General features: G+C 41.7%; 2 protein-coding genes and 1 long non-coding RNA gene across 11 annotated transcripts in view; 2 read left to right on the forward strand and 1 right to left on the reverse strand.

Annotated features, from left to right (window-relative positions):
• Positions 1 to 20,715, forward strand: part of LOC308480654 — a 635,674-nt gene that overhangs the window by 555,219 nt on the left and 59,740 nt on the right. The window lies entirely within an intron of this gene.
• Positions 467 to 19,614, forward strand: RNF2 (ring finger protein 2). Of its 4 annotated transcripts, XR_013988123.1 has the most exons (9): positions 467 to 674; positions 11,843 to 11,931; positions 12,189 to 12,349; positions 14,210 to 14,425; positions 15,053 to 15,325; positions 15,546 to 15,717; positions 16,888 to 17,278; positions 17,387 to 17,490; positions 19,486 to 19,614. XR_013988123.1 is itself a non-coding variant. In XM_081012294.1 (7 exons), the coding sequence occupies exons 2-7, from the start codon at positions 11,845 to 11,847 to the stop codon at positions 16,987 to 16,989; spliced, it is 1,011 nt and encodes a 336-aa protein (XP_080868420.1). In that variant the 5' UTR covers positions 467 to 674; positions 11,843 to 11,844; the 3' UTR covers positions 16,990 to 19,102. The 4 variants fall into 4 exon arrangements, 1 of the variants encoding a protein (XP_080868420.1); XR_013988122.1 differs by having other exon boundaries at positions 16,888 to 17,490; XR_013988124.1 differs by lacking the exon at positions 19,486 to 19,614 and having other exon boundaries at positions 17,387 to 19,102.
• TRMT1L (tRNA methyltransferase 1L) overlaps positions 6,446 to 20,715 on the reverse strand; it is a 31,766-nt gene continuing 17,496 nt past the window's right edge. For 4 of the 6 annotated variants that reach the window (XM_081012148.1, XM_081012147.1, XM_081012145.1 and 1 more), the window contains one exon: positions 15,724 to 16,085. In XM_081012148.1, coding sequence (XP_080868274.1) covers positions 15,975 to 16,085 — 111 coding nt within the window. In that variant the 3' untranslated portion in view covers positions 15,724 to 15,974. Of the gene's footprint in view, positions 6,503 to 15,723; positions 16,086 to 18,026; positions 19,888 to 20,715 lie in introns of those variants that run through there. The other 2 variants (XM_081012143.1, XM_081012142.1) reach the window with 2 other exon arrangements.

Genomic DNA, 20,715 nt, shown 5'->3' on the forward strand with positions numbered 1-20,715 from the left:
TTTGTACTTAATAAAAATTTATTTTAAAAAAAGGGAGATTTTTATTAAAAATAGAAAGTGCTATGGAAATGAATAAATAAATAAAATAAAATGGAAAATTAATTTTAAAAAATTGAATTTTTTTTTGAAAAAGGAGGCACCCTCAGAAATCTATAAGATGGACTCTGAAAACATGCAGATTTTTTTTGGTGTTTTATATATATATATATATATATATATATATATATATATATAAAACACACCAAAAAATTTGCAAGTTCTCAAAGTCCAGCACTTGCCCAATTAGTCTAATGACAGCGCAAAGCGACGCCACCCAGGCGGGGACGGAGGAAGGCGGGGCTTGGTGGGCGTGGCCCCGCCGGAACCGCCCCGCCCCGCCCCGCCCCCGCCTTCAAGTCCCCCGCTCGCTTGCTCGCTTTTTTTCCTTTTCCTTCCCAGAGTCCTTTGCGGCGGCGGCAGCTCGCCATATTGTGTCGCTGGCTGAGGCGGAGAGCAGGCGGCGGCGTCGGTGATAGAAGCGGGCTGGGGCGGCCGCTGTCGACTCGCCTCAGCCCTGGCTGCCGGGAGAGGAGGAGGCGGCGGCGGCGCCGACGGCGGCAACGACGACGGGCGAGAGAGCCGAGCCGCGGGGAGGGAGCGGGCCGGACACCGGGAGGCGGCGAGCAGCGGGGCCGGTGAGGAGAAGGCGGAGGAGGAGGAGGAGGGAAAGGGGGGGGGCGCAGCGGGTTTTTTTGGGGGGGGGTCTCCCTCCCACATGGAGCTGGAGAAGCCTCCTTTCGGGGGGTGCGGATCCTGCGCACGTTTACTCGGGTGTAAAAGGGGTGGGACTGCTTGCTCCTCGCCCCCACACACGGTCTTTCTCTTCTTCTTCTTCTTCTTCTTCTTCTTCTTCTTCTTCTTCTTCTTCTTCTTCTTCTTCTTCTTCTTCTTCTTCTTCTTCTGTCATTAACCCGGCCACTCCCCCCCCCCCCCAATAATAACATTTAAGGAAGAGAGAGAGAGAGGGGAAAAAAAAGGTTGAGGCGCTTTTCTTCCTGCCGTCTCTGTAGCGGTTGTCCCTCCCCGCCCCCTTTCGATTTTATTTCATCATTATTATTATTTTCATTTCGCTTTCAATTTGTATACCGCCTTTCTGTGTTAACAATACACAAGGCGGTTTTCTTCCTCCTCTTCTTCTTTAGACATTAACCCGCCCACTCTCCCAAAATAATAACATTTGAGGAAGAGAGAGAGAGAAAAAAAAACGTTGAGGCGCTTTTCTTCCTGCCGTCCCTGGCAGGGTTGTCTCTCCCCGCCCCCTTTCCATTTTATTTCATTATTATTATTATTATTTCGCTTTCAACTTATATGCCACCTTTCTGTGGCGGTTTTCCTCCTCCTCTTCTTTTTCTTTAGCCATTAGCCCGCCCACTCTCCCAAAATAATAACATTTAAGGGAGAGGAAAAGAGCTGGGGCGATTTTATTCCTGCCGTCCCTGGCAGGGTTGTCCCGCCCCCTTTCAGTTTTATTTCATTATTATTATTATTATTCTCATTTCGCTTTTAATTTGTATACCGTCTTTCTGTGTTAACAATACCCAAGGCGGTTTTCCTCCTCCTCCTCTTCTACTTTAGCCATTAACCCGCCCACTCCCCCAAAATAATAACATTTAAGGGAGAGAGAAAGGGCTGGGGTGATTTTCTTCCTGCAGTCCCTGGCATGGTTGTCCCCGCCTTCCTCGATTTTGTGTCTTTATTATTTTATTATTATTATTTTATTTTTCATTTTAATTTGTATACCGCCTTTCCGTGTTAACAATACACACGGTGCTTTAGAAGCTGCAGAAACAACAGAAGGTTCGTGCACACCTTAGAACAGTCTGATCTGATGCAAATCATAATTGGGGTAGGAAGATGGTGGTCTCATTTTTTTTTTAAAAAAAAGTATTATTATTATTTAAATTTTTGATTAAAATTGTACACCAAACCCTTCACATGAAAATTTCCCGGCGGTTTGCAAGCATAAGAATATGGAATAAAAAACACAAAAATGCACAATACAATGGTGTTTTGGGAAAGGTGCCCCCAATATGTTGGCCCCGCTCTCCCATTGCCCTCCCTGCCCCAGTTCCCCTGGTTGCATTAATGGGAAGATCTCTAGAGGAATTATTTACTTATCATGCTGTATTTGCAGCTAACAGTAGTACATGGGCTCTCAGGTGGACAGAGGGTGTGTAGGAGTAAAGGTGTGCTTTAGGGTGGCATCTCGCTTGGCACCCATCTTCTTTGTGAGCAGAGGGTGTTAACGGGTGCCTTTGGAGTATCTGTTAGTGGAAACGCAGGGAAGAGGCAAGAGTTTTGACTTGTATGTTGCTTGCTTGGCTGATTTCTTGTTTCCCTTGGTAGGTTAGAACTATGCTTGCTAGAGAGAGGCCCATAAATTTAAAGGGATGTCTCCTGTGAGTTCTTGCAGAATTCCCAAGGACGATGTGGGATGTCACAGCTCAGAGCACATAGACTAGAAGTGCTAAAAGTATTTCAATATGACAAGGATGCCATTTCATTTATGTGTTGCTAGGCTTATCAGAAGAGTAAAATAGCTTTGTGATAATGTGTTCATTTAAGGTGGTGCTGGTGTTTTTTTCTTCACAATACCAAAGCTAGTTCCATTTGTAGTTGAACCAGAGATAGGAGATTTGTGATGGGCTGTCCTGCAGGGTTTTTTTTGTAATATAAAAAACCCTATTTACATGGTTAAATGCTTGACTGTTCAAAAAAGGATTTGCTCAACTGAACATTCAAATAATGGTCAAAAAGCACTAGCACATAGAAAATATGTTGTACCTCTGCCCATACCAATCAATATCCTGCCTATATCAATCAATCAACAGGTTTAATACATTATGCTAATTACAAAACCATAAAATGTTATAGTTAATGCATTATTATAATCTTTAACAAATTTTACCTTTTATAAATGTTAATGTTTTGCTGAATTTCTCTTTGAAATTTACCCTGGAACAACAGTGTCAACCTACAGTTCAATTTTTTAAAAGGGGTCGGGGTGAAATTCAACACTGCACAAGTAGAATACAAGCTCATGCAATGAATCCTTACCATGAAGCCCCCATTAAAATACCTATTTATCTACTTGCACTGGTGTGCTTTCGAACTGCTAGTTTGACAGGAGATGGAACAGAGCAACGGGAGCTCATCCCATCTTGTGGATTTGAACCTCATACCTTCCGATCAGCCAGCCAGAGAAGCTCAGCACCACCCGCTCTCCCTGAAGCCCCCAGTACCCCTTTTCAAAAAAACCAAAAACCTCCAGAGGACTGCCCATCAAGCAATGGGTTGCAGGAGTGGAGGAATCTTCCAAAATTGGAAGGTAGAGTTTTGTACTCCACTAGCACAGGATTATTCCATCAGATTTTGGGGCGTTCTCTCACTGCAGTGGTTGACAACTCATCCCACATCCTGTAAATCTCTCCCCTGACCCTCTAGGGAGGCTTTCATGGGGGTAGTGGTGGCTGAAAGGTGAGGAAAAGAATCCATGTGTGAGCTTGTCCTCTATGTGCACAATGTTGAATATTGCCCAATGTAATTAAAACAGAAATAAAGCAAAGTAACAGTAACTACAAAGAAAGGGCAAGTGTCACTTTAAAGGTGACTTGTGCTAAGTAGGCAGAAAGCCCATTCTTCAGGCATAATTAACTTAATGAAATATTTGACTGTAGTCAAATAGTAGTGCCCAACTGACAATATCTGACCAGCGTCTTGCCAAAGGCAAAGTGGTTCTTTTAAAATGAGATTCAGAAGCAATACAAAATACACAAGTGAGTGAGAAGATCAAAGATTTTGTTCTAAAACAGCAAGCAATGTATACATATCAAGTAAGCACTTCAATCTGCCACTTGGAAGCTCTCAAGAAGCGGCAAAGTGACTCCCCCAGGTAGCCTCAGTTTGCACAACTCTGTGGCTGATCAGTCCATGCACTAGCTTCAGAGAAACACTGCCTAAACTGTCAGATTTTATAGATAACCTGTGTGGCTTCCAAATCTGGCTACTTGCAGATCATCCGTTAGCCACCCCCCTCAATGCCTTACTTTCTCAAAACATATCAAACATGAGAGAAGGTACCCAGCACTATCCTCCCAAACTGATTAGGCAGCTGTGGGAGTGTGGGTTTCATCTCTTTCCAACGTTCCCAGAACATCTAAGACTGTTCTCAAAACATTCCTCATTAAAAACTTAACAGGAGAATGAGGGGGAAGGAACAGAGGCAGGGAGGGCTCCATGCCAGACCACTAACTCCTTGATATATTTTATCTTCCGGATGCATTTTCCATACAACCAGTCAGCTAGCCAAGATGCCATCCCTATTTTAAAGATGTGTGGGGAAGAATCAGGTTGGAGGTGGGGTAAACCTCCCCACGGCTCACCATTTCCCCTAACAACTCTCTCCCATATCTTCTGTTGGTCTTAAGGGGAAAACATTCTCAGGATGCAAAAAGGCAAAAGAATTAACCTATCCCAGCATCCTACTTTTCAGTGCTTCTGGGAAGCAGGACATGAATGCAACAATCCTAAAAACTTAGGAACATCGGAAGTGCCCTGCAACTGGGTCTGGCCAAAGGGGGCCCATGTAGTCAAGCAACTGTTCTCACAGTGACCAACCCTCTGTTTGTTTCCAGTAGCTGGTATTCAGAGCTATACTGCCTGTGAACATGGAAGCTCAGTTAAGTTAATAACTTATGGCTAATTGGCAAATGTACTACAGAGGAGGTCTGCTGGATTTGATAAAATGGGCCATCTATTCCAGCATTCTCTGGGGAGCCCACAAGGGCAGGACAGCCCCTGTTGCCCATGATGCTAAAAGATTAAATCACTTTCCACAGTGCCTATGGGGACACCCTTCTCACCCCAAGCCATTTTCCCCAATCTAAATCTCCTCTCAAAGGTCTTATTTCTCCCAATGGAAAAACATGCTCATGATGCAAGAGAATTAAACATATTCTTCAAAGCATCTTGTCGGTTGTCTCGTTATATCAGGCACCAGTTTCAACCTGAGGGTGGCATTCCATCATGTACAGTTGGCTATGTTTCCGGCTGTGCAAAAACCAGAGGTTTCGACACATCTGACCCTGCATCCAGACAAACGAGGTATTATGACAGTTCCAGGACACATTAGAGCCAGGCAAGAGCACTTGAGGAGTGTGTGGAACCAGACCAGTGAGGGGTGTAGTCTAGGGAGGAGGCATGGCTTGTAAAGGGTCACAAAGGCAGGCACAGAAACTTGGAGGGCCATATTTGGTTCCCAAGCCTGAGGGTCCCCACTCCTGCTTTACATGAATCTCTACTTCCCCCCAGTTAAGTGAGTTATGGGGGAAACAGCATGTGAGATTCTTGGGGCAGGGTATTCTTTCTTAAAGAGTAGAGGTGCAAGAGTGAAGTGTGACTCCAGTCCTAATACAGAAGTGCCTCAACTGCAGTCGTACTTCGGCTCCCGAACGCCTTGGGAGTTGTTTCGGCTCCTGAACAATTGAAAACCGGAAGTGAGTGTTCCAGTTTTCTAACGTTCCTTTGGATGCTGAATGTCCAACGGGGCTTCCGATTGGCTGCAGGAGCTTCCTGCAGTCAATCAGAAGCCGTACTTTGGAAGTTGAATGTTTCGGAAGTCGAACAGACTTCCAGAAAGGATTCTGTTCGACTTCCAAGATACAACTGTATTGGAAGAAGAGAAGAAGAAGAGTTTGGATTTGATATCACACTTTATCACTACCCGAAGGAGTCTCAAAGCAGCTAACATTCTCCTTTCCCTTCCTCCCCCACAACAAACACTCTGTGAGGTGAGTGGGGCTGAGAGACTTCAGAGAAGTGTGACTGGCCCAAGGTCAACCAGCAGCTGCATGTGGAGGAGCGGAGACGCGAACCAGGTTCACCAGATTACGAGTCTACTGCTCTTAACCACTACACCACACTGGCTCTCTATTGGAAGTGAGAGAGACTCTTCAAAACAAATCGTGACTGATCAATGCTACATTCTTGCCATTGCTTCTAAAGAAAACAATTACAAGCTATAATTTTTTCATCCAGTAAGGTGCTTCCAAAATGAAATGCAGAAAGATTCAGTGTGGTATCAAGACAGTATAATTTTGCTATTAAGAACAGGATAGCACTACCCTGTGGTCCGTTTTACTGTCATTTAAATTGGTACAATGGTGTTTGTCCTTTTTTTTCTGGATTTTTTATGATTAGTTGTTTTTTATTGTTCACTTCCTTTCAAAAATAGACAGGTGATTAAAACGTATTCAAAGCATTTTTGTTACCTTCATCATACAACTGCTTGTTGAAATAAATGGGCATGATTTAGCTCTCCACTTTTAATGAACTCTTCTGTAAAAATTTGTGAATTGTAACATAATGGGGAAATATTTGCTGGTGCAATGAATCCAGAATATGTAGTCTTGTCTGAAAAGTTTCACAATCTTCTCTTGCTTTCCTCCTCCCGAATCACATAAATCTAGAATGCAGACACATTTCTTTCACTTGTGTGTGTTAAACAGCAAAAATACAGTAGCTGCCTATCTACCTGTCCAACCATTATGAACTAATTGGGGAAATAAGTGGATCAGTCTTAAATGGTTTACTATTTTTCACATTTGGCTTTGACAGTCAATGGAAAAAAGAGTGTTTGTTTGAGTAGGTCAGGTCAGTAGGACAGTTGCTTAAGCTCAGGCAAATTGATCATGACTGAAGGTAGAGCAGAATTCAAATAAATTTGGCATGGGTAATTAGAGTTGCCACCATAGATTGTTTAATTAGCCCAGTGTTTCTTTAGGCACCAGGCAAAAATGTTTCTCTATAACCAGGCCTTTGGCAGATTAAACAATCTATGCCTTTTTAAATGTGGTTGTGGAAGCAGGGGTTATTGGCTTGCTTTCATTTTGTTTTGTTGCACATTTTGTGTTCTTATTTTGTAATTTTATGTTGTGCGCCATCCTGTGATCTTCAAATTAAGAGTGGTATACAAATTTGATTAATAATAATATGTAATAAATAAAAGCTTAAGGGTCACTTCATACAAAACAAGCATTAACTGTGGTTTCCATAATATAAATTGCACCTTCCCTCCCCTCCTCTTCAAAATGTACAAAACCGAAGGCTTCCCAATCACTGTTTATACTTGAAAGCAAGGAGCACAACTTGCATATGTGGATGTACTTAATAAAAGCCGCTGTGTGCATATTTTATACTGGGAACTGATCTTAGAGCCCCATACGGTATGTGAATTGGTCCTAACAAAGCAAATATAGTTTCTCTCTCCAGGCATGGGGCTAACTAGGCAAATGGAAAATGAAGAGGCCATTCTTTATTTTACTTAAGCCATTTATACCATACCCTACAATGTTTCCACTTGCAGGGCAGCTTACACGAAATAACAAAATTAACAACAGTTCAGAATATAATCAAAATGTGTGCGCTTCATGAGCTTTGAGAAGAGGAATGTGGGAAGGAAACAAAAGCTCTCCAGCGCCATAGCATTTCTCCCTTGGTCCCTAGCAGCAATCAGGACAGTGAGGTGTGTATCTGCAGCGGACTTTTTCAGACCTAATCAGGCAGTCAGCTTATCTCTCCTCTCCCCCCCCCCCCCGTCGCGCATCATGTGTTGCTCTGAGTAGTTGCTAAACTAACTGCCAAAGCAGCATAGTGTTCTAGTTGTGGTAATTTACATCTGCTTGTGTCCTTGGGGTGCTGGACATGTTCTGTCAAGGATATTGCTGATTATTAGCCATGATGCACGCTTAACATTTAGAGATAGTGTGCCTTAATGCTTACAAGCTTTCTGGAGGCACAAGTCATCATGTTGAATGCTTTTGAAACGTGATACAGTGTGGATTTATTGAAGGAGTTGCGTTCCTCCAATCTTGCTGTACCCCGCTTGTGAGTACTAAAAGGTTTTTAGAAGAATTTGGAACAAGAGAAAGTTCTTCGAGAGCTGGTCAGTCTGTATCAAATCACGAAAAGTGCTGCAATTGCTACAGTCTAACCTGCCACAGCCAAGATATATGTTGTGTGGAAAATGGAACTTAAAACGTTCTTGACTGAGTGTTAGGTCAGGTATTTGCTTAACAGATTTCACAGAAATTTTATTTATGGTTGGGGTTTAAAAAGAAAAAAAGTTTGAGAATTACTTATTTTTTCCTATGTAATGCTTCCATGTTGTCTAGGATTTTTTTAAAACCACACTATCATTTTTTTAAAAAATTCACTCTGTACCTGTTGAAAGCCTCCCTTTCAGAAGCTAAATGCATTTGAAGTAATGAGGTAACCTAGCTAATGTAGGGTCCCACTCTGAGAAGTGGGATGTACAAGAAAGAGGTATCAGCAGGCTTGAGGAAATCCCAAGATTTCCAAAGGTAAACACCATTTTAAGAAAAAATAAACATTGGGGGACCCCAGAATAGCCCACTGAGAACTGAACATTCTTGGTTGACATGAAATACTGACAGACGGGTAGGTGGGTGGGTGTAATTGAAAGCTAGCAGGACTGAAGTGGCTAGCAAGCTGAACAGGATAACATGCCACATTGCAATGTTTTTGTTGCATGACCCAATTGTAGATTCTGGTTATTTTAGGTTCCTGCCCCAAGATTTACAGGATCATTCTGCATATTCTCTCACTTCCACTTCCCTTAATCTATCATATACCGTATTTTTCGCTCCATAAGACGCACCAGACCACAAGACGCACCTAGTTTTTGGAGGAGGAAAACAAGAAAAAAAATATTCTGAATCTCAGAAGCCAGAACAGCAAGAGGGATCGCTGCGCAGTGAAAGCAGCAATCCCTCTTGCTGTTCTGGCTTCTGGGATAGCTGCGCAGCCTGCATTCACTCCATAAGACGCACACACATTTCCCCTTACTTTTTAGGAGGGAAAAAGTGAGTCTTATAGAGCAAAAAATACAGTAATTTGGAAAGTTTTGTTTGTTTATTATGCATTTGGACATCTTAACAATACTGTAATCAATTTTTTCATGCTGGTTCCAGAGATCAAGGAGCAAGTTATTCTTTGGATACAGTTGGGCATTATTTTGAACTACAAGGGTGAACTGAACCTTTAAAAACGGCACTGATATTTTTGGTTTCTTAGACTTCCTGAGCAGCACTGGTTACGTGCTTGCTAATTGCTAATAATGTGAGGGTTTTCATCCTTCCATTACTTGAAATAAGAGAAGCCTGACGAATGACTGTTGCAGTAACTAGACTCCTTTACACAATATAGTGGCAGTGTATTGCAATAGGATTTGGGGATCTACTGGAGTTCTGGGCATATACAAATAATATTTTAAAATTAATGATGTTCAAAAACTGAACCTTATTTCAACATTGCAGCTTAAGGGACATTTATATTTTTATAAAATTTGTCAGCTGATTTTTTTTTTATAAATTAAGCACAGCTTCATGGAAGATGTTTGCATATTTGTGTGATAGAAAATGTGTAGCTCTAATGACCTTATTAAAACTTATTAGTTTCTGCTGACAAATATAATAACCTTATTATGGCTTAGTGACACTTAATGCCATAAACATGTTCTTAATTTTCTGCCTTGACATAAGAAATTCCGCCATGCCTATTAGTTATAATATTGGAGACAGCTGCAGTAGTATATTAGTATTTTCTGTAGATAATCAGTGTTCAACATTGATAGAAAAGAGGAGCTAGTAAAGAATGAAATGGAATCTGAAATGGAAACAATATGCAGTGCTTTGGACTCTAAACCACTTTAGTTGAACTGGAAATTAAAAAGGGACAAACACGGCAGTGTTACTAGTTTGTAGAAGTTGCTTGTCAGCTGGTATATGTCTTTGTAATAAAAGAGGCAATCGTACTATCGCTTCAAATGTAGCATGGGAACAAGATGAGGACTTAGTATTGGCCCGTTGGTTCACCTAGGAATATTGACTTCTTGCTCACTTGGGGGCCCACAGTTTTGGCTGGACTTGTGCAGAAGAATGTGAGGAAGGCAGATGACCGGCCGATTGCAATGCATATTCTCAACTAGCTACTATTTACTACTAAGAATAGCTAAAACTTGATTTCCGCTTCCATTGGACCTGAGGGAAGAATGGGTCATTATTCCACTTTCCACTGACGCTTGAGTGGTCAAAAGTGTCAAGACTCCTTCATGAAGGCCTGGCATGATTGCTGTTGCTTCTTATGAGAAGGGATGAGAGATATGCTGCTTCTGGCAGGGCCTGGCTTTGAGGAGGAAGTGAGACAATGATCCCAGACCTTCCCAAGTCCTCTGGAACAGAGCAAAGGGGCTGGATTAGGTCACTTACTCTACACAGTGCTATGCAGATCCCTGGAAGCAATGAGAATCACACTGTGTTTCTAAATGTTTATGGAAGGCTTTGCTAATTAGCTGCCTTGAAGGTTTTTGATAGGGTTTGCAGATTTCAAAATTGCCTTCTATGGAAAGATATTGGAAAAAATACTTTGTTTGACTTAATTACACATGGTGTGGGTAGAGGAGTAAAATACCAACAGAAGGGAGTTAAGCAGCTCTAGACAGCTTAGAAAGTTGCATGGCGTCAAATATGGGGTAGATTAGAAAATTGATTCTATTATTATTTACTTTTACATTCCAACCTTTCTCTCTGTGACTGTATCTGCAGACTAATATTGTACTGCATTCCAGTATAAAAATAAAGATATAATCAAATGCTGATTGGATATGTACCTGAATATGCAATAGGCATGTATAATTGTAGGAGTGTGGTGCAGGTGCAGTCATTTTTACTTCTATTTGGTTTTAATGATGAAATGAAAATGTACTACTAGAAAAACTGTTGGGTGTGAATGATGTTGAATTTGGGTAATTTCCCATCTTCCTGGGATGTAAAAAAGAAAAAAGTTGGGACTTGTTCTGCAGATGTGTGACTCTCTGTAAAAGGGATGAGAAAGTCCCAAAGGTGCGGTCTGTCGTTTTCACTCTGTCTCCGGAGCTCCACTGTCTCAGTCTCATTTACTTTATGAAGTAAATAGCTTTAGTCAGAAGACTAGGCTCTTGTCTGTACAGTGGTGCCCCGCAAGACAAATGCCTCGCAAGACGGAAAACCCGCTAGACGAAAGGGTTTTCCGTTTTGGAGGTGCTTCACAAAACGAATTTCCTATGGGCTTGCTTCGCAAGATGAAAATGTCTTGTGAGTTCCTGCGGGGTTTTTTTTCCTCCCCCCCCCCCTTTTCCCAAGCCGCTAAGCCGCTTATCAGCTAAGCCGCTAAGCCGCTTAACAGCTGATCGCTAAGCCGCTTATCAGCTGATCCGCTAAGCCGCTTAACAGCTGATCCGTTAAGCCACTAAGCCGCTTATCAGCTGATCCGCTAAGCCGCTTAACAGCTGATCCGTTAAGCCACTAAACCGCTTATCAGCTGATCCGCTAAGCCGCTAATAGCGCTAATCCGCGAAACCGCTAATGGGCTTGCTTCGCAAGACGAAAAAAATGCAAGACGAAGAGACTCGCGGAATGGATTCTTTTCGTCTTGCGAGGCACCACTGTATATTGTTTTTTAAAGGGAGGAAAATCTAACTGCAGTTTCTGAACTCTTGACATGTGTTCCATTATGTTCATCCAGAGGCGCCATATATTTCCTGGAATGACCCTGTAGCATATTGGTGGATATCCCTGTGCTATAGGTACTTTTCATGTGAAATGGAAATGAGTGAGAAATGAACTGGAAGTGGCTTGAGGGGTGTAGTCTGCTGGCCTGTCTTGTGAAATATGAGTCCTCCTGTGAAAATGCCCAATCTGCACGACCTCGTAAAATGCTTGATTTTCATGTTTCTCTTTTCTTCTAGCCATGTCTCAGGCTGTGCAGACAAATGGAACGCAGCCTTTGAGCAAAACATGGGAGCTCAGCTTGTATGAACTTCAAAGAACACCTCAGGTACTAAAGAGTTGTTGTGGTGGTGGTGGTTTTTAAAAACATATTTGCTTAAGTTACAACAGATGTGAATGCACACTGCCCCCCAAAATGTTAATTTATCAGCTAGAGCATTACAACAAAACTCAAATCTTATTTGCATTTGCCAGAAATAAAGAGGAAGTGTTTTTCATTATGATTATGAGGCATTTTAAAAAATAGCAACTTCAGCTTGACCAGGAAACAATTGCTTGAGAACTCCATTTAACTTTTATTATTAGGAAGCAATAACAGATGGCTTGGAAATAGTGGTGTCACCACGAAGCCTCCACAGTGAGCTGATGTGTCCCATTTGTTTGGATATGTTGAAGAACACCATGACTACTAAGGAATGCCTGCATCGTTTTTGTGCTGATTGTATCATCACAGCCCTGAGAAGTGGGTAAGTATGGTGATATCAGATTTTTTTTTTAAAAAAAAACCCTCTATCTGGATTGGTTATAGTACTTGAGCAGTACCGTTGGGATTCTGGGTAAAATGTAAAGAACCTGCAAAAAAACAACATCTTTAGGTGGTATTCAAGTAAGTTTTATTCAGAGTAGACCCATTGAAATGAAAAGCCTTCTGTCATGAATGCTTGGAGATTCCCGCATTGCAGGGCGTTGGACTAAATGACTCTCGTGGTCCCTTCCAACTTTGATCCTATGTTCATTAATTTCAGTGTGTCTGCTCTGAGTAAAGCTTAGTTGAAGATCACCCTTTTACTTTACTTCCCTCCCTCCCCAAAGTTGACAGCCAGCCAGGGCCACAATTCCCAAATCTTAATTGTTTAGCATTAGAGGGTAGAGAAGCATTTGCAGTTACTTTATTTTTATTCTGTCCTTCCTCCAAGGAGTTTACAGGGTATGGCTCCCCCTGATGGATTGGATCCTAAAATTCCTAGGCGCTCTGTGTCCTGATGAATGGCGGAGTCCCAGAAGCGTATATTTGGAGTGGATGCATCATGTAGTAATAAAACACGCTGAGTCAAAGAAAAACTTTTACTAAAGGCAAAAGGGCTTTGTTACCAAAAAACAAAACTTCAGACAAAAAACTGCAAACATGTGAGGTACAAACAAAAGTAAGAGAATGACCAGCTCGCTGAGCGCACAAATTTATCTCTCGTGGCTCAGCGTGACCTTCAGATAGTCAAAACCATGGGTAGGCAAACTAAGGCCCGCAGGCCGGATTAGGCCGAATTGCCTTCTGGATCTGGCCCGCAGACGGTCTGGGAATCACCACGTGGATCACCAGCGCGTGCATTCTTTCCCTCTCCCTCACACGGCAGCGGCGGCGCCTCCTCCCTCCCTCCTCCTGGCTTCTCCCCGCCCTGCCTAGAGGAGGAAGGGGGCTGGGCTTTGTTGGTGCCAGCAGCAGCAGTAGTAGCGCTTGAGCGGCTGCCATTTTAAGCAGCCCCTCTCCGGAGCCCTTTCACACGCCGCTCATCGTCTCTTTGCTGCCAGCAGCCCCTGTAGCTCGCAAGACACAGGTAAGCAGCCGCCAGGACTCATGGTGCTCTTGCACCATTCCCCCCCCCAAAAAAAAATATAGTCTGGCCCCCCACAAGGTCTGAGGGACAGTGGACCGGCCCCCTGCTGAAGAAGTTTGCTGACCCCTGGTCAAAACTATATTTGCAACAGAAATGAACCTTCTAGAATGAACTAGAATCTTCCAGCATTTTCCAGTTTCTGCCCTCAAAGACTTTAGCCATGATGCCCCATCCCAATTTATCATCACAACCAACTTGTAGAATAGAGACTTGACTCAGTGTCAGCCAGAGAACTTCATGTCAAAGTTTTGAACCTAGGACTCACTGGTTCAAGTCAGGTACTGCACTGGCAGCAAGAAACTTCTTGGTGTTTTTTTCTGACCAAGAAGGGGACGTGTAAGAATTGTGTCTCTTTATTCTCATTCCCCACCTAACGAGGGATTAGCTGTAATACCTCAACAACTAAGTTAAGGAACTGAAGTGAAATACCTCGAAATAAGCTTAGCCTTTACCAACTAGTCTAGAAACCTGTAACGTCTAACTGAAGAGTAGTAACTGAAAAGAAGCAACTGTGAAGTGAGTGTAACAAATCTGTTTGCATCAGGTGCTTGAATTGTGCGATGTGCAAAATTGGTTTGTGACTGTATCCAATATGACAAGGGTTTGGTAAGTCATATTTCAATAAGAAGGGACTAATCAAGACTGCAGACTGTTACAAAAGCATGCTATGAAGAGCATACTTGTGGAACTGCTTTTCTCCTTTTCTCTTCTTAGAAACAAAGAATGCCCTACTTGCCGTAAAAAGCTTGTTTCTAAGAGGTCACTGAGACCAGACCCAAACTTTGATGCCCTTATCAGTAAAATTTATCCAAGTCGTGATGAATATGAAGCCCATCAGGAGAGAGTTCTAGCAAGGATCAGTAAGCACAATAACCAGCAGGCCCTGAGCCATAGCATTGAGGAAGGTTTGAAAATCCAGGCCCTGAACAGGTAAGAGACTCCAAGTAATTGGGAGTTAGAAATTGGAGGGTGTGGGGATGTGCAGCTTAGTGCTAGAAAACTTGATTGGGTGCAAAAGGACTTATGCTCAAACCCATGTTTTCAGTTTAAAAATCATGCTACCAGAGTTGTGAGAGATACTTGCTTAGGTTTTGAGAACTGCTGTTACAAGTAGACAGAAGTGAGCTAAATGGTTCCTATTTTGCAAGGCAGATTAATGTGTGTTATGTATGATCCTGCCCATTTTTGTCTATAATTGGAAGATGACTGACTAAGCTTAGTAAGCTCGTTTCAATTAATGAGCTTTTGCAGGAAAACAGAAACCTGTTTTAATGATATCTGGGGTTCTAGAGTCCACCTCTGCACCGGTCATGCCTTTCTACATTTGGCATTCTTGCACTGTGCTTCAGTTCCATATGAATTTTTTTTCTGAGAAACTTAATTCTTCCATAGTGGAGCATGCTAAACGGTGGTTCTGCATTGATTGTGTCAGCTGGCAGTTTGTTTTGAGATCATGGGAGTCTTATTCATAGATTTGATAGCTTGTGTGACGTCTTTGAAATTGACTTGCTGAAGAGGTTGCATGACTTGCTTGAACATGTTATGTATGCTTCTTAGGTTACAGAGAGGCAAGAAGCAACCGATAGAGAATGGCAGTGGAGCAGAAGACAATGGTGACAGCTCGCATTGTAGTAATGCTTCAACTCACAGTAATCAAGAAGCTGGGCCAAGTAACAAAAGGACAAAAACCTCCGATGATTCTGGGCTAGAATTGGATAATAATAATACAACAGTTGCCATAGACCCAGTATTGGATGGTGCAAGTGAAATAGAACTAGTTTTCCGACCCCATCCTACACTAATGGAAAATGATGACAGTGCACAGACAAGGTAAGCAGTGGTTTTTGTCCCTTTTTTCATAAGGTGTTGTGGTTAGTGATCTAGTCTTTTGCGAAGGGGTGTGTGTGCTATATGATTATTCCGGACAAGCTCCTGGAAGTGCTCAGTTGCTGCCCTTTACCTATATCTTGGATCATTTTGCTTGTGGATGTTTTTCAGTTGCAGTCATTTATTTATTTTTGTACATGGGTTGTCTTTGTTCTTGCTGCAGGTACATAAAGACCTCTGGCAATGCCACAGTTGATCACTTGTCCAAGTACCTAGCTGTGAGATTGGCCTTGGAAGAACTCCGAAGCAAAGGAGAGTCAAATCAGATGAATCTTGAAACAGCCAGTGAGAAGCAGTACACAATTTATATTGCTACAGCTAATGGCCAGTTTACTGTGAGTAGCTGATTCAGCTAAAACCATAATTGGGAGAAAATAAAGTGCCACAGCTTTAAGATACACCTGAGTCCTATTGAGAAATTCTCCATGCACAGGGCTAAATGCATGGAAGGGAAGCAAGACCACATCTCCTGGGCTCTGCTGCCAAAGCCCTGCATCCTCTCCAGAACATCCACAAAGGGGCACCTACCATGTTCAGGTGAGCATGCCTAGGCACCCCTTTGCTTGCCCTGTTGATGTCAGAGATGGATCTGCTATGGCAAATGACTTAAAGGGAGAATGTGCGGAATTTCTGAATAGGATTTTGATGTACTTCTGTTCCTCTTGAGGCTGATCATGCAACTTTTATTAAGTGGGCCTGTGAACTAGGAAAAATAAGCACAACATTGGTATAAAATAATTATTTGGTCATACTGCTTAAAGAGAGCATGTGGTATATAGCAGCTGGGGTGTTGAGCTTGGATTTGAAGAAATCCCAGATTCAAATCTCTGCTCATCTGGAATGCTTTCGTGTAGTTATTTTTAAACCAGGGGTGTGGAACCTTTTTGAGACCAAGGCCTGCATCCCCTCTTGGGATTTGGAAGTGGCCAAAGTGGGTGTGGTCACCACCACAGATTTACATGCACATGGCTTCTTCCCGCCCACCATGCTGTTTTTAACTTACTGAAGGAAGGACAAATGAAATGGGTCTTTGTTAGAAAAGGATTGTGATGTAATTTCTCTGCATTCGGGCTGCTATAGAGCCCGGAGAGCTTTGGGGCAATTTCCCACCCCGTGTTTAACAAAGTAAGCTTAGCATCGATCCTAAGGGCTGTAGTTACTTAACTGCTTTCCGCAGGTAAACAGGTACCTAATTACTGAGGTAGTATATGCCCTATTGTGCTAGCAAGAATCATTTTGTAAAAGAACTGTAGACGTGTCAAAATACAGCAAAGCGTCTTAACTGTATTTGTAGCTGCTTCTTGCTTTGGAATTGACATCTGGATTATATTAGACTATTTATAGATTGCTGTGCCTAAACATACTTGTCTCTTTAATGCTGTTTGCAAGCTGTGGTTTGTCAAATGTTTTGTTATTTTCCTAGCTATGTCTTCTGTTCATTTTCAAGTGGCAGCAAACACTGGCTTAGTTTCTGATTTTGTCACTAATTCTGACTTTGTCTTTAGGTTTTAAATGGCTCGTTTTCCTTGGAGCTGGTCAGTGAAAAGTACTGGAAAGTGAATAAGCCCATGGAGCTGTACTATGCACCAACAAAGGAACACAAATAAGACTGACAAAGGCTTTGAGTTGGAACTGTAATGGCTTTTATAGCTTTGGTTTACTTTAAATAAGCGAAACACCATCTTCTGCATCGTGGAGAACTGCTTCGAGACTTTGATTCCTTGATGAATACCCTTATTATTAGGCAGTATTTGGTGTGATACTTGTATATATTTCCTTGCCCCCTGGAGGACTGAATGATCTGTACATTCCACCATTGCTGTCCAATCTGCTTTTTTGATTTGGTAGCTCTTGTTCCATGTGCACAATCTTAGGTGCAGCAAAGATTCCCTAGGGGTATGTATTCATGCTGACGGGCTTCACATTGGCAGACATGTACTAGCACCTTGATAAGTGTTGACAAGAGGCAACAGAGTTGGTTGTAACATACTCTTTTCCCTACAGCAATGTTAAAGCACATATGGCCAGAGTAGGCTTGCTGATAAACCGGCTACCTGTGATGCTAAAGGAACTGCTGATGCTGGGGGCCAGAAGGGATATTCATGGCAGTAAGTGAACTCTTAAACGTTCGTGTAATGAGTTGTTCCATTTGTTAAATTTAAAGTAGCTACTTGTAACACCAGTTGTTTCCACATAGGCAGCAAACCAGGGAATGCGTACTTTCCCATCAGCCCTGGTGCAATTCCTCTTTCTCTGCCTTTCTTAAGTTAGGGTAACCAGAAACACACTTCACATTAAGAGAACCATAGTTAACTTTAACAAAGGTTAATTTTGGTGTTAATGTACTGATTAACAGTTCAGGAGTGAGGGGGAGGGACTGTAGATTCCACTGTGCTGTGTGAAGCTAGTGTTATAATATATGCATTGGCCCGTTAAGAGGAAAACCATGAGTACTGATACATTTTAGAACTAGTAACCCTTGCTACTAGGTCAGGTGGTTTCAATATCAAGTAACTAACTAAAGTAAGGCAAACATACCCTCTATACCCGCACACCTTATAAATATGTGGGATTATTGATGTGGAATCTTCAGTGTTTTAAAGTAAAAGGCACAAAATCTTTTGCAGAACAATGAGAGAGAAAGTTCTTCAAAAATATTATTTATTAGCCATATTAACAACACTTGGCACTTACAATCTTAATAAATAAAATGTATTTGCATTTTTAAATTTCACTTGGGCATGCTTTCAGTTGTTGGTTGCTGTGTACATCAGTAGTTTATCATTTTGAGCATAATTATCATAAACAGTGGTACCTCCGGTTAAGAATTTAATTTGTTCCGGAGGTCCGTTTTCAACCCGAAACCGCTTGTAACATGAGGCGCGCTTTCACTACTGGCGCCTGCCAGTGCGCAACTTCCACTCACATCCCGGGGCAAAAGTCGCAACCGGAAGCATCTACACCCGGGTTAGCGGAGCTCGTAACACGCAGCGTTCACAAGGGGGGTGGTACGTAATACAAGGTTCCACTGTAGTGAAGAATGCCACCATTCTGTAAGGACGAAGATCACTTTATTCCACTGTAATCCTTCCATTCCCACTGCAGTATATAGATATTTGCCTTTTGTATTGGGAAAGGGAATGTTCCTTCAAAACTGCGCACTCAAGTGTCTTGCTTTCCCTTAATATACTGGCCTTTTAGGAAGACCTTAGGAGGAAACATGGCTTTCTGCTCTTAACTTTCTTTTAGCACTGCCATAGGAGAAAACTCTCATAAAATGCTCCCGTTATGAATATCTCTTCAATATCAGACATTCCAAAATTATGCTAGCAGTATGTGCCATGAAACTTACAATTACTAGAAGTCTGGGGTGGGAAGGGAAGTTGTACCATGCCTGTTTTGGTTTTGTTCAGTATATTTGGTGTAATGTACAATTTATATAGATTGCTAGTGCATGTCCACTAAATATAATCAGATTTGTTTTTATGTGGAAAAAAAATGCTTTTGTATGGGCAAATACCTGCAGAGAAACAAATCTGCATTGTGATTTACCCTGTAAGCAGATGAAGTGTCTGTAAAATTCTGAAAGCTTATCTACCTAGGGGATGTGTGGTGGTCCCAGCTTAGTGTGGGAGAATGTGAATTTTTACTTCCATGTTACAGTGAATTCACTAAGTATTTATATTTACTTTAATACATAAAGTAGCTGTTTTGATCAAACCATTGCTCTGTGACTTTAGTACTGTGACTAATTACACACATCAGAACATGTTGCATCTGCATGTTTGTTACTGCCACACTTTCACAAGCAGAACCTTTGGAATGCTGTGATTCTTGGACTTCAAGGCACGCACCCTGAACACCTCAAGGGAGGTGGGAGAAATTGCAGAGAGGAATAAAATGTAGAGCAGGTGGTATCTACTCCCTGGCCAGCCAAGAACTGACCCCCTGGATTTGTGAGGCTGTCTGCACCTTTTTATAACCCCATCATTCCTGTATTAAATGTAATTTAAGAAGAAGGGCGTTTAGAGCTGCTGCTCTTGTACGCTGTGTGTGCCTTTAGGAGAGGGTCAAATAACTTGTTTTTATTCCTCTTCTACCAGTGTGACTCCATTCTGGAGCAGTTGCCTATGGGGATGGACACATAAGTACATGCAAGGATCCTCTGCCATTTCACGTAAGGAATAGATGACTGCCTCTTTAAAATAAAATCTACTTTCAAAAACAGAAAATGGGTACTATGTGTTCCCCCTCTTCAAAAGGGAAGCCATGAATAATTGCATATTAACATCTGCTTACATTGGAGTATTTACAAGTACAGTTGTACCTTGGTTCACGAATGCCTTGCAAGTCAGACTTTGGCTCCTGAATGCTGCAAATCCGGAAGTGAGAGTTCCAGTTTGCGAACGTTCTTTGGAACCCTAATGTCCAACCCTGCTTCCGATTGGCTGCAGGAGCTTCCTGGAGACAAGCCTTGGTTTCTGAAAATTTTGGAAGTCAAAAGACTTCCAGAACAGATTCCATTTGACTTCTGAGGTACCACTGTAGTCTGCTGCTATATTAGCATAATTTACCCAGTCTTGGAATTTCCGGAATGACTATTTCACTACTAAAATCAGTAACCTCAGTAAATGTATAGCTGTGTCAGAACTAATCGAGTTGTAATCTTGTATAATATTAGAAAAGTTAGAACACTAAAAAACTTAACCAAATGAAGCAATCCATGAAAGGTGCTGCAGTACTAGATGTAAAAATGGAGAGGAAATCCTGATTTGAGTATTTACACGCAAAGGAAGAAAGGGGGCAGCACCAAACACGGGCAAAGCCTCAAAATTGTACTAAAAATATGATTTTTATAAAATACGTTCAACACATTTTGGTGATGTCAAGAGTACTTACTGAAAGAACCATATAAATAAAACCATAATACAAATTATATACATCATCACTATTACATTAAAAAACGTGTGAAGAATATGCCTTCTTAGTACAAACCTCAAATACAAACCAACATCAGTCACATCTTAACATACTTTTCAGTAATAAAACTTCCTAATGTCATAGTTAATACTTTTATATGCATAAATCCCTAAAAACTGGAATTGCAAACAAATCTATTGATTTTCTTGGTAAATATACAAAAGGGAGGGAATTCGAAAGTCGAAGGAATAGCTTTACTTTTCTATTGTAGTTTAATTTCAGGTTGCTGCCCTAAAACTAGTCTTAGTAACTATAAAATATTTTAGTTTTTGACTAGTTGTTTATATACATTAAAATGGTTAGTCTTATTTGTAGTAAACTTTTTGTTCCTTCCTCTTCAACACCCCCTTTTT

This window comes from Podarcis pityusensis (genome assembly GCF_964106645.2).
Source record: "Podarcis pityusensis genome assembly, chromosome: 6".
Classification (NCBI taxonomy): Eukaryota; Metazoa; Chordata; class Lepidosauria; order Squamata; family Lacertidae; genus Podarcis; species Podarcis pityusensis.

Excerpts from the sequence above, each read along its gene's own strand:
- RNF2 (XM_081012294.1), top strand. The coding sequence starts at position 11,845 with ATGTCTCAGGCTGTGCAGACAAATGGAACGCAGCCTTTGAGCAAAACA. Across the intron at positions 12,350-14,209 it reads ATCACAGCCCTGAGAAGTGG|AAACAAAGAATGCCCTACTT; the intron begins GTAAGTATGGTG and ends TTCTCTTCTTAG. Across the intron at positions 15,326-15,545 it reads GATGACAGTGCACAGACAAG|GTACATAAAGACCTCTGGCA; the intron begins GTAAGCAGTGGT and ends TTCTTGCTGCAG.